Below are 16,960 nucleotides of genomic sequence, written 5' to 3'. Positions count from 1 at the left end.
TAGTTGTACACCAGCTCCCTCGGCCAATAAAGCGAGATGAACGCCGCAACCCCAGAGTCGGCCACGACTGGACCTAATGGTCAGGGGTCCCTTTACCTTACTAGCCATGGTGGCAGTTCTCTGGCTCCACAGTCAGAGGCAGAAATGCTTCCGAGTCCCAGTTTCTGGAAACCACAGGATGAGAGAGAGGGCGCTTGCTCCTAGACCCCACTTGCAGGTTTCCCCTTTGGGGCAGCTGTGCTACTTACTGGGCACTGCGATTCTGGGCTACTTGGGCCATTGGCCTGGGTCAAAGCCGCAGGGTGGATTGCAACATCAGAGCACAATATTGCAAGCAGTCGCAGTCACAAAAACAGGAGGGGTCCCCAAAACATGTGGTGGCTCCCCTTCCAGCCCTAGATGGCGAGGGTTGAACCTAGCTCCCTTCCCCATCCAAATCTCGTGCTCTGTGATTCGTGTCTTCATTGAGCACATTCACAGAGTGCTTTAACAATCCGTCCTTTTTCCTGAGGAACTCTGGGGAATTGTAGCTCCGAGTGGGAAAGAACAACTCTCAGCACCCATAACAGACTACAGCTCCCTGAATTCTTTGGGGAAAGCATTGATGATAGTAGCTTCTGTACCTAAAGACACTGAACTTCATTTGGCAATTAATTACATTAGTTTTGACCATTGCAGATAGCGAGATTAATAGTTTTTAGTGGGACTCGGAACTGTAGTGCGACGGAAACAGCGCTGATCGCAACAAAAAAACCCATCTGCACTGAAAATTTGAAGCATTATCATGTCACTTTAAACATTCATGGCTTCCTCCAAAGGATTCTGGGAACTGTAGTTTGTTAAGGCTGCTGAGAGTTGTTAGGAGGTTCCCCCCTTCCCCTCCCAGAGTTACAATTTCCAAAGCAGTTTAGCAATCAATCCATCTTCCCAGGGAATAACTTGGGAGGGGAAGAGGGATCTCAGACCACCCTCAGCACCTTTAACAAACTACAGTTCCCAGAATCCTTCAGAGGAAGCCAAAGCGGTGTTGAAATGGTATCACAGTACCTTCAACGTAAGACATGAATGCAGCCCTCACTTTGGTGGGAGATGGGCAGAACAGAAACCAAGAGGCATCTCACATTTTTTCTCCCTCGTTTGGTTTTCTCCCCAGCCGACAGATTTCGAGACGTTCTTCTCTGCTGTCATCGACCACAAGGTAACGGGCTTCATTCGTATCTCTTTTCCGGTCACTCCAGTATTTCTGTACGGTGAAATCGGGATTTCTCTATGGAAATTCCGTCTCTGTGCACCTCTGACTGCCCCCTACGCTGGTTTTGTTCATTTATCCTTGCAGGCTTTTAGGGTGCTGTAGGGTTGATCTCATTGGCTCAGTAGACTCTGTCCTAAGCTAGTGATTCCCGCCTGTCTTTTGCTCTAGCGCCACCTGCTGTTTGGCTCCCTGCCTTCTGCCCTACTGGGCCCAGTGGGCGCCAACCGCCATCACTAATGGAGAATTGTATGGCCAAGCTGGGATTCTTGCTTATTTTGAGCATCATACCGGATTCTAGATTATGGTTTCTGTAAAATCCATTTTGTGTCTTAGCTGCTGGTAGCCGCCACCCCAGGGCTTTTTTTGAGAAAGATTGGGATGCAACAAATTTAGCAGCAACAACAACACATGTGCACACTCCTTATCCTTTGGCCACTGCTTGCCCAGCCTTTTGCAGACCGAGGGCCACATTCCCTTCTAGGCAGGCTTTCGGGGGCCACGTGTCATGGTGGGTGGGGGCAGAGGCAAAAGTAGGAGGGGCAACAAAGGTAAATTTTGCCTTTGTGCAATAGGGTTCTTTCAGGGCCGGATTTAGGTTTGATGAAGCCCTAAGCTACTGAAGGTAATGGGGCCTTTTATATGTCCTGCTGTCAACAACAAATTGTCACTTTTTTGTGTTGAATATATGCTATATGGTAATTTATGGACCTACACAACTGTTGCTGTATGTAGGTTTTATTTTATTTTATATCTTATATTTTGGAAATGTACATCCAGTTTTTCCCCCCTTTAAATTTTTTTGGGGCCCCCAAGAGAGTGGGGCCCTAAGCTATAGCTTGTTTAGCTTATACGTAAATCCGGCACTGGGTACTTTAATAAAACAGTCGCATGTCCTTCTTTATGTCCCCACCCAAGGAAGGAAGAGGCATTTTCAGAGTTCAAGGGAAGCACTTCCCAGCCAGGCTAAAAGACTCTAGTGGGGTGCAAAGCAGGACCAGTGAGGGGTGTGGCCTCAGAGGAGGGGGGTGGCCTGGCGAGAGTCTTAGGGGCTAGACAGAGAGGCTTAGAGGACCTCAAATCAACCCCTGGGCCTGAGACCCCCATTTATTTACTAATTAACCTGGCTAGTTGCTTTATCTTGCCCAAGGCAACCCAGAGCAACTTACAACTACACCCCTGCAACATAGATGCATTAAAATCAAGGTGGGGATGGGGAAATGCGTCTCACCCACTTCTCAGACGGCACAGATAGAGGTGGAAGGCCTGGTTGAAGAGTAGTGTTTTTGCCTGGTGCCTAAAGGTGTATAATGAAGGTGCCAGGCGAGCCTCTACGAGGAGCCACTGCAGAAAAGGCCCCGTTCTTGTGTTGCCACCCTCCGGACTTCTCACAGAAGAGGCACGTGAAGAAGGGTCCAGGGTCCAGGTCGCTTTTATGGGGAGAGTCTCTCCTTGAGGTATTGCGGTCCTGATCCGTTTAAGGCTTTATACATCAAAAGCAGCACTTCGAATTGGGCCCAGAAACAAATTGGCAAGCAGCGCAGCCAGGCCAGGATCGGTGCAATATGCTCACGCCGTCTTGCTCTGGTGAGCAACCTGGCCGCCAAATTCTGGACCAGCTTGAAGCCTCCAAACCATCCTCAGGGGCCACCCTATGTATAATGCAATTGCAGTAATCTAACCTAGAGGTCTTTGTCCATGGATCCAGTTACAGATGGGTAGCCGTGTTGGTCTGCCATAGTCGAAATAAAAAAATTCCTTCCTGTAGCACCTTAAAGACCAACTAAGTTAGTTCTTGGTATAAGCTTTCGTGTGCATGCACACTTCTTCAGATACACATGTGTATCTGAAGAAGTGTGCATGCACACGAAAGCTTATACCAAGAACTAACTTAGTTGGTCTTTAAGGTGCTACAGGAAGGAATTTTTTTATTTTGTCCATGGAGTTTTCTTGGCAGGGATACTGGAATGGCTTGCCAGTTCCTGCTCCAGGTGGATCACGTTTGGTCAAAACTCTCCACTATGACCTGTCCATCTTGGGTGGCCCTGCATGGCATAGCTCTTAGCTTCTCTGAGTTATTCAAGCTCCTTTGCCACGGCAAGGCAGTGATCCATGAAGGGGCAGTGACAAAATTAAAAGACGCCTGCTTCTTGGGAGAAAAGCAATGACAAACCTAGACAGCATCTTAAAAAGCAGAGACATCACCTTGTCGACAAAGGTCCATATAGTTAAAGCTATGGTTTTCCCAGTAGTGAAGTATGGAAGTGAAAGCTGGACCATAAAGAAGGCTGATCGCCGAAGAATTAATGCTTTTGAATTATGGTGCTGGAGGAGACTCTTGAGAGTCCCATGGACTGCAAGAAGATCAAACCTATTCATTCTGAAGGAAATCAGCCCTGAGTGCTCCCTGGAAGGACAGATCCTGAAGCTGAGGCTCCAATACTTTGGCCACCTCATGAGAAGAGAAGACTCCCTGGAAAAGACCCTGATGTAGGGAAAGATGGAGGGCACAAGGAGAAGGGGACGACAGAGGAGGAGATGGTTGGACAGTGTTCTCGAAGCTACCAGCATGAGTTTGACCAAAATGAGGGAGGCAGTGGAAGACAGGAGTGCCTGGCGTGCTCTGGTCCATGGGGTCACGAAGAGTCGGACACGACTAAACAACTGAACAACAACAACCTAGAGGTTACCAGAGCATAGACTACAGAGGTTAGTCTATCCCTGTCCAGACAGGGGTTCAAAAGACGTTCATGGCTATGGCAGATTTTTGCCCTTCTGCAATGCAGGTTGCTGCTTAGTCCTGGAAAACTTGGCGGAAAACTAGTTCACACATGAGCATGGATTCATGGCTTAATTCCCACAGCAACTAGCCAGGCTTTCAGCATTTCTACGGTCCCACATATAGAACCTTTTTGTTTCGTTTTGTAGTGTTCTTTGGGTGGTGTCGGTTCACGTAAACCAGCCCCTAAAAATTGCAGGGTCCCAGCTGGAAGGAGTGAGCAGGCTCAATGAGTAGGGCACCTGCTCTGAAACCCTTGAAAGCAATTGCTGCCAGTCAGTGTAGACAATACCAAGCTTGATGGACCAACAGCTTTCCCCCCGATGTGTGTCCATGTGTGCGCACAAAACTGAGATAGACAGACCAGTTTGGGATGTGTTCCTTCCAGCCTGTTATTTTAACCCTAGACATTGCTCTCTTTTCCTCCCCACCAGTCTTTACCTGTGCACTTTCCCTGAGAAGGCGAGGAAAACCTGGCCTCAGTTTTCTCTGGCATAAAGAGTGATCAATCTTAAGGCGAAGGAAGGAATTGAAAACGAAATTGCCAGTATCAGGATGCCATTATTGAAATCTTTGGTCTGGGCACTTTTGGAATGCAAAGCATGGTGCTGATAATGGCAAGGTTGCAGGTTCGATCCCCTAATGGGACAGCTGCATATTCCTGCATTGCAGGGGGTTGGTCTAGATGACCGTCAGGGTTCCTTCCAACTCTAGAAATCTATGAATGTTCTGCGTCCAATTCTGGTCGCTTCCCCACAAAAAGGATATGTTGAGTTGGGAAACGTGTAGAAAGGGGAAACCGAAATGATCAAAGTGGAAATGGAATGACTCTGTTATGAAGAAATGTTGCAGTCCTTGGGACTTTTTAGTTTAGGTAAAAGGCAAGTTAGAGGAGACCTGGCAGAAGTTTATAAATTTCTGCACGGCGAAAGTGGACAGAGAAACGTTTTTCTTCCTCCTAAACTTGTGAACCTCCACTGAAGCTGAATGTTGGAACATTGAGGAAGGAAGGAAGTCTTCTTTTGTGCAGTGTGTGGTTAGGCTGTGGAACTCCCTCCCACTGCATACAGTGATGGCCATCACTGAGGACTGGACAAATTCATAGAGGAGAGGGTTCTTGATGGCTACTAGCCACAGCGACTCTGCTCTGCCTTCCACAGTTGGAGGCAGTGATGCTTCTGTGGACATCAGTTGCTGGAAACCACCAGAGGGGACAATGTCCTTGTGCTCAGACACTGCTTGTGGGTTTCCCTTTGAGGCCTCTGGTCAGCCACTGCGAGAACAGGACGCTGGACTAGATGGGCCATTGGCCTGATCCAGTGGGGGGTTCTTATGTTCCTGAAGGAAGCAGGGCCCTTAATGAAACTCACAAAGCCCCCACCCTCTTGACTCCCTCCAACTGCAGCCAAATCGGGGTCCTCCCTCTCTTTGGCCACCTCCTGACGCAACACTATTTGTTCTGCATCATATCTCTGTGAGTTGCCCTTCAGCCGAACGTCTCCCAGGATAATCCTCAACAAAACTCCGGAGTGCATCAGTTGCATTGAAGGCAGTGTGGTGTAGCGGTTATGGCGTTGGGCTAGGACCCGAGAGACCAGGGTTCGAATTCACCCACCCCCCACTTGGCCATGAAACTCGCTTGGTGGTCTTGGGGCAGCCTAAACTACCTCGCAGGTTTGTTGTGGGGATTAGAGGAGGAGAATGACGTCGGGTGCTTTGAGCTCCTTGGGAGAAAAAGGTGGGATAAAAAGGAACCAAAAAAGGCCCAAATTAGCAAACCCGTTTCCTCCTTCACCTAGGGATATAGGTCTGGCCTCCCCATCCTTCTCGGACCCACAGCCAACGATCCCACAGCCACCTGCCCTTCCCTGTCCCGCTTTCGATGGCTCCCTGTCCCACCCCTTCCCCAGTCTCTGGGTCCTGCGTGGCATTACCCCCACCTCGGTTCCTTCCTCGCCCCCCCCCTTGCTCTGCTATCTCCACCTCCCAGGAGCTGAGCTTCCTCCATTCCTGCCTTTTCTGCTGAGCGAATCCCTGCTGAGATTATGGCTGAGCCGGCAAATGCTTTCTTTAAAGACGTATTTTCACAGCTTAGGAGCAGGCATCTGTCAATAATGATAACCCCACCGCTGCCATCGCCTCCTCCTCCTCCTCCTCTTCGCTCCCCGCCCTCACGTTCCCCTGCTTCGCTCCGTCTAGGCACATTTCCCCCTTCCCGTAGCCGAAGACTTTCCCTTTGAAGTCCTTTGCTTCTCCTGTTGAATCGGGCTAATCTCTCGTCACACCCAAAGGGGTTGGGAAGAGGCGCCACTGACCACGGGGATCTATCTTTGGGGCAAGTTTCTCGTTTCCCAGAATCCTCCTCTTCTTTCCTTTGCTTGGCCCTCCTAAGAAGGTCAGGGGCGGCCACCGTCCCTTCCATCTAGCTCAACCCCCCCCCCCCCCAGATGAGCCAGCCCACCTTGGCCAAGGGAGTGGAGCCGCCGCTTGAGGGCATTACAGTGGTACCTCAGGTTAAGTACTTAATTCGTTCCGGACGTCCATTCTTAACCTGAAACTGTTCTTAACCTGAAGCACCACTTTAGCTAATGGGGCCTCCCGCTGCCGCCGCGCCGCCAGAGCACGATTTCTGTTCTCATCCTGAAGCAAAGTTCTTAACCCGAGGTACTATTTCTGGGTTAGCGGAGTCTGTAATCTGAAGCGTCTGTAACCTGAAGCGTATGTAGCCCAAGGTACTACTGTACAGTGGTACCTCGGGTTACAGATGCTTCAGGTTACAGACGCTTCAGGTTACAGACTCTGCTAACCCGGAAGTAGTGCCTCGGGTTAAGAACTTTACCTCAGGATGAGAACAGAAAATACACGGCGGCGGCACAACAGCAGCGGGAGGCCCCATTAGCTAAAGTGGTACCTCAGGTTAAGAACAGTTTCAGGTTAAGAACGGACCTCCAGAACGAATTAAGTTCTCAACCAGAAGTACCACTGTGTAACCTCTGAGCGCTTTACGGAAACAAACAAAATGATGAAATTGGCTAGTATCCGAAAACTTCCGAAAGAATTAAAACCGGCGGTCAGCCGAAGAATGCGTGGATAGGCAAAAAAAAAAGTTTCTGGTGGGCGCCGAAAAGGGCGCCGTGAGTTTTGGCACGTTCTGGACTTCAAAAGGCCAGGAGTTCCAAAGTGTAGGTGCCGCCTTCATGAAAAAGATCTTTTGCATAGTGTACAACAGGCACCTGTAACAGTGGCAGTTTTGCAGAATTTAGCAGTCGTGTGGGTGTCTATTAAGGCAACCCTGCAAGCAAACTGGTCCCAGGCTATTAAGGGCTTTACAGTGGTACCTCAGGTTAAGTACTTAATTCGTTCTGGAGGTCCGTTCTTAACCTGAAACTGTTCTTAACCTGAAGCACCACTTTAGCTAATGGGGTCTCCTGCTGCTTCTGCGCAGCCGGAGCCCGTTTTCTGTTCTTATCCTGAAGCAAAGTTCTTAACCTGAAGCACTATTTCTGGGTTAGCGGAGTGTGTAACCTGAAGCGTATGTAACCTGAAGCGTATGTAACCCGAGGTACCACTGTATATGCTAGTAATGCCTTGTGGAGTCTAAGTAATGTTAACCTCCTTGGTGATGCTTGATTTTCAGTCGACACAGTAGAGTGCTGTCGGGGTGTTTGTACCAATCACCCAAATGCCGGCGGTTGTGCGAATGCAATCTGGGTGGGTGCAGGACTTGGGCCTTCCATCACAAACCCTCCATTCCGGTGGTTGCACCCAAATTTTGTAGGGCGGGGATGGAAACTGCCCGTGCCATAATGCCATTATACAAACCTGTGGTGCGACTGCATCTGGAATACTGTGTGTCGTTCTGGTTGCCTCCCTTCAAAAGGGATATTATAGAGTTGGAAAAGATTCAGAAAAGGACCAGCAAAATAATCAAAGGGGGGTGCGTGTGTGGAGTGACCCCTATGAAGAAAGGTTGCAATGTTTGGGACTTTTTGATTTAGAGTGGTGTTTTCCCAAACTTGGGTCTCCGACTGTTTTTGAACTACAGTTCCCATCATCCATGACTGCTGGTCCTGCTAACTAGGGATGATGGGAGTTGTAGTCCAAAACAGCTGGAGGCCCAACTGGTTTAGAGAAATGGTGAGTAAGAGGCGACCCGATAGAAGCTTATAAATTTATGGGTGGCACGGAGAAAGTGGATAGAGAAAGGTTTTTTTTCTCCCTCTCAAAATAACACTAGAACTCGTTAGGCATCCGATGAAGCTGAACGTGGGATACGGTAATTCAGGACGGATAAAAGAACTTCTTTATGTGCAGCACATTGTTAAACTACGGAACTCCCTGCCACAGGAGGCAGTGATGGCCACCAGCTTGTGTGGCTTTAAAAGATGATTGGACAGATTCATGGAGGAGGAGAAGACTATTGATGGCTGCTAGCCACAGGCAGCCATGCTTCTGAATGCTAGTTTCTGGAAACAGTGGGAAGAGTTTGAAGAGTTTGGATTTGATATCCCGCTTTATCACTACCTGAAGGGGTCTCAAAGTGGCTAACATTCTCCTTTCCCTTCCTCCCCCACAACAAACACTCTGTGAGGTGAGTGGGGCTGAGAGACTTCAGAGAAGTGTTACTGGCCCAAGGTCACCCAGCAGCTGCATGTGGAGGAGCGGAGACGCGAACCCGGTTCCCCAGATTACGAGACTACCGCTCTTAACCACTACACCACACTAGCTCTCTGAAGGGGAAGAGGGCTCTTGTGACCAGATCCTGCTTGCTGGTTTCCTGTTCTGCCACCGTGAGATGGTGGACTTGATGGGTCGTTGGCCTGATCCGGAAGCTTCTCTGTATGTTCTTATGTCCTTCTCTTCCAGTCTTTTGAGCGCATCAAGAAGTGGCTTGGCCACGCTGAGACGTCGTCGAACCTCAGCATCCTGGCCGGAGGCAGGTGCGACGATAAGGTTGGGTATTTTGTCCAGCCGTGTATTATTGAGACGAAGGACCCGAAAGACCCCATCATGCAAGAGGTGTGTCTTCGAAGGGGGCAGCGTTTCTTGCCAGGGGAACGTTGACCGTCCTCTGTGGCTCACATATACATTTCGTGTGAAGCCGGAAAGCGAGGCCAGGTGTAGCTAGGAAGTCACAAGATCCAACTTGGATGGCTTTGAAAGGGGATTGGAAAAATTCGGGGTCTGTGTGTGTGTGTGTTTGCATAATAAATAATAAAATTTTATTTATATCCCGCCCTCCCCAGCTGAAGCTGTGGCTAACAACAATAAAATAATACAACATTCTAAAATCATTTCATTATAAAATCAGTTCAAATCAAATAATAATAAAATTTTATTATTTATTATTTATTTATGGCTGTGCTCTGCCTCCACAGTCAGAAGCAGCAATGTTCCTGAATACTGGTTGCTGGAAATTGCAAGAAGGGATTGGGGATTGGGTTCAGGTCTCGCTTGTGGGTTACAATCAGGCTGGCCACTGAGAGAACAGGACGCTGGACTAGATGAGGCATTGGCCTGATCCAGCTGGCTGCTAAAGCAAAAATTGCCAACAGTATTTGTGTCCCCCCCCCCACAAACACAGCTTCCAAGGTGGGTACCATGGATGAAGGCATTTACCCTACTCTAGAAAGGAAAAGGGACGCGGATGGCACTGTGGGTTAAACCACAGAGCCTAGGGCTTGCTGATCAGAAGGCTGGCGGTTCGAATCCCTGCGACAGGGTGAGCACCCGTTGCTCGGTCCCTGCTCCTGCCAACCTAGCAGTTCGAAAGCACATCAAAGTGCAAGTAGATAAATAGGTACCACTCTGGCGGGGAAGGTAAACGGTGTTTCCGTGCGCTGCTCTGGTTCGCCAGAAGCGGCTTAGTCATGCTGGCCACATGACCCGGATGCTGTATGCCGGCTCCCTCGGCCAGTAAAGCGAGATGAGCGCTGCAACCCCAGAGTTGTCTGCGACTGGACCTAACAGTCAGGAGTCCCTTTACCTTAGAAAGAAAAAAGCCTTTGATCTGTTAAGACTGGAGGCAGAAACATTTTATGTTGGATCTCACGTTCTACTCCGGGAAAAAACCCAGAGGTTGTTGGACTCCAGGTCCCATTAGCTTCATCCAGTAGGGACAATGGTCAGGGATGATGGGAGCTGTAGTCCAGCAGCATCCAGAGATCAATAGATCGCCCATCTCTGCACTATATGATGTGATGGAGGTAGCCGGGGGGCAGTGAAGGCAAGCGATGGAGGCATCTAGGGACAGTAAAGGCAAAAGTGACAGCCTGGTTCAGGGATTGGGAACTTGCAACACAAAGAGTTGTTGAGGCTCCAGCTCCCATCAGCTTTAGCCAGGCTTGGCCAGTGGTCTGGGACAACGCTGGGAGTTGGAATCCTACTCAGAGTAGACCCATTATGTGGCATCCAGCTAAGTTCGACTCTAGGTGTTATCTAAGCTGAATGTTGGAAGGTTTGGGACAGATCCTGAAGATCTGCAGATTTAGACACTCACACCAATGCTGTTCTCAGAGATGAATCTCTTATCTCTTATCTTTTGCCCCCTATCTCCTCCCCCCCCCCCCAATATTCAGGAAATTTTCGGGCCCATCCTGACTGTGTATGTTTACCCGGAGAGTCAGTACAAAGACATCCTTCAGCTGATTGACAACACTTCTCCGTATGGCCTCACGGGGGCAGTGTTTGCCCAAGATAAGTAAGCACTGGAGTCCACCCCCCCACCCCCCACAGGGTCTCATCCTGACCACATTTGCCAGCATAGTACAAATCAGGTGCTGCGAGCAAGTCAAGAGAGGAGGAACTAATTTTATATAGGTATGGGTTTTGATTCTGGGCCGTCTTTCCAAGACAAGGACCCACTTTTATTATTGTTCCTTATTATTTCATTGGGTTGGTACCCCACTTTTTCCCCTCCGAGAAGAGCTCAGTGCGGTGTGCATGGTTCTGTCCGTGCTCATTTCATCCCCACAATGACCTTGCGAGGTAGGTTAGGCTGAGAGAGGCACTGACTGCCCCCCCCGGCACATCCAGTGATTCCATCCCTGGTCTTCTGGGTTGTCTGTGTGACCTGTCGCGCAGGTGTGGCCTCGTGCTGTCTTAACATGATTTCCTCCCCCCACCCCCGTTTCTATGTCTCTTACAGAGCCGTCATTGACGAAGCGTCAAAGGTCCTGAGGAACGCAGCCGGCAACTTCTACATCAACGACAAGTCAACTGGCTCCGTCGTGGCGCAGCAGCCGTTCGGAGGATCCCGGGCCTCAGGTGTGCGAGAGCGAAAGTTGGGTGGGGTTTTGCACTGGGTGGGGCAGCGCAGAACCTTCTTCCTCTGTTTTAGTCACCTTTAAAGCCCTAAATGACCTCGACCCAGTATACCTGAAGGAGCGTCTCCACCCCCATCGTTCTGCCTGGGCACTGAGGTTCAGCGCCGAGGGCCTTCTGGCGGTTCCCTCGCTGCGAGAAGCCAAGTTACAGGGAACCAGGCAGAGGGCCTTCTTGGTAGTGGCGCCTGCCCTGTGGAACGCCCTCCCACCAGATGTCAAAGAGAAGAACAACTACCAGACTTTTAGAAGACATCTGAAGGCAGCCCTGTTTAGGGAAGCTTTTACTGTTTAATAGGTTATTGTATTTTAATATTCTGTTGGAAGCCGCCCAGAGTGGCTGGGGAAACCCAGCCAGATGGGCAGGGTATAAATAATAATAATAATAATAATAATAATAATAGAATTTAAGCAGAGGTTGGATGGCTATCTGTCATGGAATTGGCCTAGGTGAGCCTTTGGAATCCCTTGCAATTCTACGACCATCTTCTTTCCTACAAGGAGCTCAAAGTGGCATGCCTAGTGCTCCCCCTCATTTTATCCTCACAACGACCCTGTGGGGTAGGCTAGGCTGAGGGACAGAGGCTGTCCCCAAGGTCTCCCCGGGGGGGGGCGCTTCTTGGGGCCAAATGGGGTGATTTGAACCCTGGTCTCTCCTCCCAGGTCTGACACTCTACACCAGGGGTGGCCAACTCCCGAGCGACTGCAATCTACTTTCAGAATTAAAATCTGGCAGTGATCTATCCCCCACTTTTGGGGGGTTCAGGTCAAAGTTGTTGAACTTTTCTTAGGGAGCTTTTTCCGTTTTTTGGGGGGTGTTAGAGGCAAGGGTCAAAGGGAAAAAGTCACTCACAATAATATCGCTTTGAATGATAACAGCCACAGAGGGAAAGCTCTGTCTTCCCTTCCACTTATCAGACAACAATGAAGGGCAGGGCAGGAGTCAGTTTCAACAACGCTGAGGAAAGGTAGCCAGAGATCAAACAGCGATCGACCAAGACCTCGCAGGGATCTACCAGTAGATCGCGATCGACCTGTTGGACATCCCTGCTCTACACCATGTTGGCTGCCCAAAAGGAATTAACAGGGAGTGCCGAGAGGAAATGTAATATTACATTTCCTTGTAATAGTGCATACTTCCAAATCCCAAGATTTATTTATTGAATATCTTGTTGTTTTTTTAAAAAAATTAGCATTTCAAAAATGTACGTCAAAGCAGTTTACAGCAATAAAAACAGAACCGTGGAAGAAAACCATAGAAAAAGTTAAAAATGCAAAGAGGTAAAGACCAATGAAAAGGCAGGCGAAAGAAGAAGAAAACGGTGTTAGCAATAGAAAATCCCTAACGTGAAATAAGTAGCCGGAGGCGCAATGAGGTCTAGCAGCTTGCTTTGCTTGTTTTGTGTTTTGGAGGGGAAAAAATGGAAATCGTTGTTCTCAGATTGCCGTTTGCATTTCTCTCCTTTGGAAACAGGAACAAACGACAAGCCCGGGAGCCCCCACTACATCCTGCGCTGGACGTCCCCCCAAGCCGTCAAAGAAACCCACGCACCCCTGGGGGACTGGAAGTATCCGTACATGCAGTGATGCAGCTCTTGATGGTGCCTTTATCTTGGAGCCGCAGTTGGGTTACTGACCCACCGCACTGTGGATCTGCTAAAGTAGAGGCAATCTCTCGTAATGCACAGGTGTATTTAGGAACTGATGCCCCCGCCCCAAATCCCTTGGGGAACCTTATTTCCTGTTTTGGAGGAAACATTGAGGCTCAGTGCAATGTTAGCCTTTGGAATAACCTTTAATTATTAATATTATTTTAATCTTTAAAAAGCTCTCTTAATTTCAACACATTTTAAACCTTGGCAGGATTCCAGATATGCTGAGCTAAGCCCTCTTGATCCAGGTCTCTAAAAAGTTTGCATCATTCTATTTTTCCACCTTAAACTGTGCCCTGCTCCCGCCTGGGCAGAGGAATACAGTTTCTCTGCCAAGCGCAGCTTCGTTAAAATGTTGGTTCATAGGGGCATTTGCTTGTCTGAGCTGACCCTGAAGCCTTTGCACTCAGAGTTGTGGATTGGAAAAAGAGGGTTGCATCCCCCAAAAGACCTCTGGTTTCAGACTGAGCATGGATCGTATCAGCAGTGAGCACTGCAATCTTTCTGACCTGTGTGACCTGTTCCTTCCAACCCCTGTGGGGTTTTGTGGGGTTTTTTGGATAGAATCTCCAAAACCCAAGTTCCCATTGGCCAATATTATTTGGACAACAATGCCTCTTTCTTTATAAACCTCACCTGCTGTAGATTTGATCACTCAAGTGGGGCTAGGCAAAGGTGATTTTCTTTTTTTTTAAGGATGCCTATTTTTGCAGCCCAGATATTTTTATCCAGATTCCGGCATCAACTTTCCAAATAAAATAAAAGAAGGATTCTTTGGAGGGGAAAGTTAAAATGGAATGATTGATTTGTGGGCGGCTAACATGCAATATGTTTAACAGCTCAACACGGCTGTTAAATTCAGTGTTAATAATAATGTAATAGGGTGTATATTTGTATGTGCCTTTGGAACAAAGAGAGCTTAGTAAATCTGATTAAGATTTTATGCGTTTTTGGACTTGGCTTATTAAAATACGCTTACTTAGGGAAGGGGTGGGGAAGTCAGGGCACCGCTGAGTTGCTTGATGGGAAGTTTTGTGGTTTGAGATCCTGAGAGCCAGATACAGAGGTCTGGAGGGCCACATCCTGCCATTGGGCTTGAGGATTTCAATTCATGTGACATGCACACGCTTGAGTTTGCTCAGGTTAGCTGGATCAGGGGGTTAGAGGCAACTTTCCTCCGGTGTAGGAACCCAGCTCTTGGGGATCCCACAAGTGGGAATCTGTGGGTGAAAACCTTTTAGCGTTGGGTTGAATGAGGCCACGTGTCATACTGTTAGCGGAAAAATCCGAGGGCTCCTTTGGACAAAAACAAAGACACCAACCAGGATAACTTGGAGCAAAACGGCAGCCTGTAGTCTTGGCCTTTATTGAATACTGTCGCGACAGGACTCCCACCTGCAACAAGATGAAGCAAAATGGAAGTCCAGAACAATAGAAGACCCCAACTTTTATTAGTTACTAATCCCCCAAACTACACCCCTAAGACTACATCACAACTACATCACAAAAAGGAGGGGTTGAGGGAGGAGTTGTGGAGGTAACCTGAGTATCTTGTCACCTGGCTGGCTCCTCCTCTCCCCCTCCCCATGAGTCATTTCCAGAGGACAAAAGGGAGTTGGCAGTTTCCTGCCCCCAGAGGGAAGATCTGACCATTGTCCTTTGTTCCAGTCCATGTTCAATCCACTTCCATTTGCAAGTCCTTTGTGACCTTGATGGTCTTGTCTGGGACCATCAAGGTTGTCATGCCAACTGGGTAGGGCTCCTGTGTATGTGCTGGTATGGTTAAGGGATTATGGCCATCCTGTATCAAACCATCCCCCTGTGATAGTTCTTCCTTCATGGAGTAAAATAAAAGTAAGGTAAAGGTAAAGGGACCCCTGACTGTTAGGTCCAGTCGTGGTCGACTCTGGGGTCGCGGCGCTCATCTCGCTTTATTGGCCGAGGGAGCCGGCGTACAGCTTCCGGGTCATGTGGCCAGCATGACTAAGCCACTTCTGGCGAACCAGAGCAGCACACAGAAACGCTGTTTACCTTCCCACCGGAGCAGTACCTATTTATCTACTTACACTTTGAGGTGCTTTCGAACTGCTAGGTTGGCAGGAGCTGGGACTGAGCAACGGGAGCTCACCCTGTCGAGGGGATTCAAACCACTTACCTTCTGATCAGCAAGTCCTGGCTCTGTGGTTTAACCCACAGCGCCACCCGCGTCCCTCCAAAATAAAAGTGGACCGGTGTAAATCCGATGTATGGTTGATTTACTATAAATTTATAACAGAAACGTCACGTATGTCGTGTGTGTGTGTGTGTGTGTGTGTGTGTGTGTGTGTGATGTTTGTACAAACTGAATGATGGGTGGGGTTCCTGCAACAATACAAAATGCCGTGTGACTTTGTGGACTCTTGTGTGATGTCAGCAGCTGCAGAGGTGAGCTAAGTGCATTTGCCACGGGCTGTGATCCTGCCACCGGTACACCATTTTGTTCCACTAAAGCCTTGAAAACGCAACCGGAACCACTTAATGAATTCTACAGGCATCCCGTTGATTAATGGTGTAAATAGGCTTCTTCGTCTTCAGACAAGGCGCACATCCCTTATGCTTAAAATTAATTTCCCATAAATTGCAACAGCAGCATTACCTTGCTTGGGCACGCTCTGCCACAGGACCCTAAGGTTCTAGTCCAGTTTGTGTCCTGGAAATCCAGCTGGTAACTACTCAGTTGCGAAGATGTGTAGCAAGCTGCTTTGAGTTTACTTTTCATGAGACAAAACAAGACTGAAGAATGCAAATAATAATAATAATAATAATAATAATAATAATACAGTGGTACCTCGGGTTACAAACACCTCGGGTTACAGATGCTTCAGGTTACAAACTCTGCTAACCTGGAAGTAGTACCTCGGGTTAAGAACTTTACCTCAGGATGAGAACAGAAATCGCGCGACGGCGGCGGCAGCAGCAGCAGCAGCAGCAGCAGCAGCGGGAGGCCCCATTAGCTAAAGCGGTACCTCAGGTTAAGAACGGTTTCAGGTTAAGAACGGACCTCCGGAACGAATTAAGTTCGTAACCCGAGGTACCCCTGTAAATGATAAAAATTAGCCTGTACTGACTGGTAACAACTTTTTAGGGGTTCAGACTGAAACAAACTGTTTGATTTACCACTGAGCTACAGCCCAGTACAGTAACTCTGTACTGCCTACTCTGACTGGCAGCAGCTCTCCCCAAACCCTGCATCCCGAGATTCTTTTCACCAGGCAATGCCTGGGAGGGGTTTCTGCCTTAGGTGTGTCTGTCGGCTGCAGCTTTTGGACTCCTCTGTTCCAGGTTTGAGGCCAGATACTTCAGGGCAGGGAAATGTATGCAAACCAGCCAGATTGCTGAGCCCTCTGTAACATCAGATGGAAATAGCCACCAACTGACCCATCTTATTCAGCATGACTTTTCATCAAGTGTCCTTCCTGCCCCCAGAGGACGGTAGACTGAATCGTAATTGGGATGCTGGGAAAATCAGGTGTTCATGTTCTGTAAGCAAGATTCCGGGCGAGGGGGGGTGGTCATCTAGATTACTGTATTTTTCGCTCTATAAGACGCAGCAGACCATAAAACACACCTAGTTTTTGGAGGAGGAAAACAACAACAAAAATATTCTGAATCTCAGAAGCCGGAACAGCAAGAGGGATCGCTGCACAGCGAAAGCAGCAATCCCTCTTGCTGTTCTGGCTTCTGGGATAGCTGTGCAGCCTGCATTCGCTCCATAGGACGCACACACATTTCCCCTTACTTTTTAGGAGGGAAAAAGTGAGTCTTATAGAGCAAAAAATACAGTATTTCTATTTCGCCAGGCTGGTGAAAGGCCAAACTCCCTGCAGTCTTGGACAAAAAGGTTGATGAGTCTCTGTAGAGCATGGTTTCCCAAACCTTGGCCTCCAGCTGTTTTGGGACTACAATTCCCATCATCCCT

General features: G+C 48.6%; 1 protein-coding gene across 1 annotated transcript in view; it reads left to right on the top strand.

Annotated features, from left to right (window-relative positions):
• Positions 1 to 13,943, top strand: part of ALDH4A1 (aldehyde dehydrogenase 4 family member A1) — a 31,659-nt gene extending 17,716 nt beyond the window's left edge. The window contains exons 11-15 of the mRNA XM_081017963.1: positions 1,154 to 1,198; positions 8,895 to 9,047; positions 10,607 to 10,728; positions 11,176 to 11,294; positions 12,825 to 13,943. Of these exons, the coding sequence (XP_080874089.1) occupies positions 1,154 to 1,198; positions 8,895 to 9,047; positions 10,607 to 10,728; positions 11,176 to 11,294; positions 12,825 to 12,937 (552 nt within the window). The 3' untranslated portion in view covers positions 12,938 to 13,943. The remainder of the gene's footprint in view (positions 1 to 1,153; positions 1,199 to 8,894; positions 9,048 to 10,606; positions 10,729 to 11,175; positions 11,295 to 12,824) is intronic.
• Positions 13,944 to 16,960: the final 3,017 nt, after the last annotated feature.

This window comes from Podarcis pityusensis, assembly GCF_964106645.2.
Source record: "Podarcis pityusensis genome assembly, chromosome: 8".
NCBI classification, from domain to species: domain Eukaryota; kingdom Metazoa; phylum Chordata; class Lepidosauria; order Squamata; family Lacertidae; genus Podarcis; species Podarcis pityusensis.
This window is presented reverse-complemented; position numbering and strand designations above follow the sequence as displayed.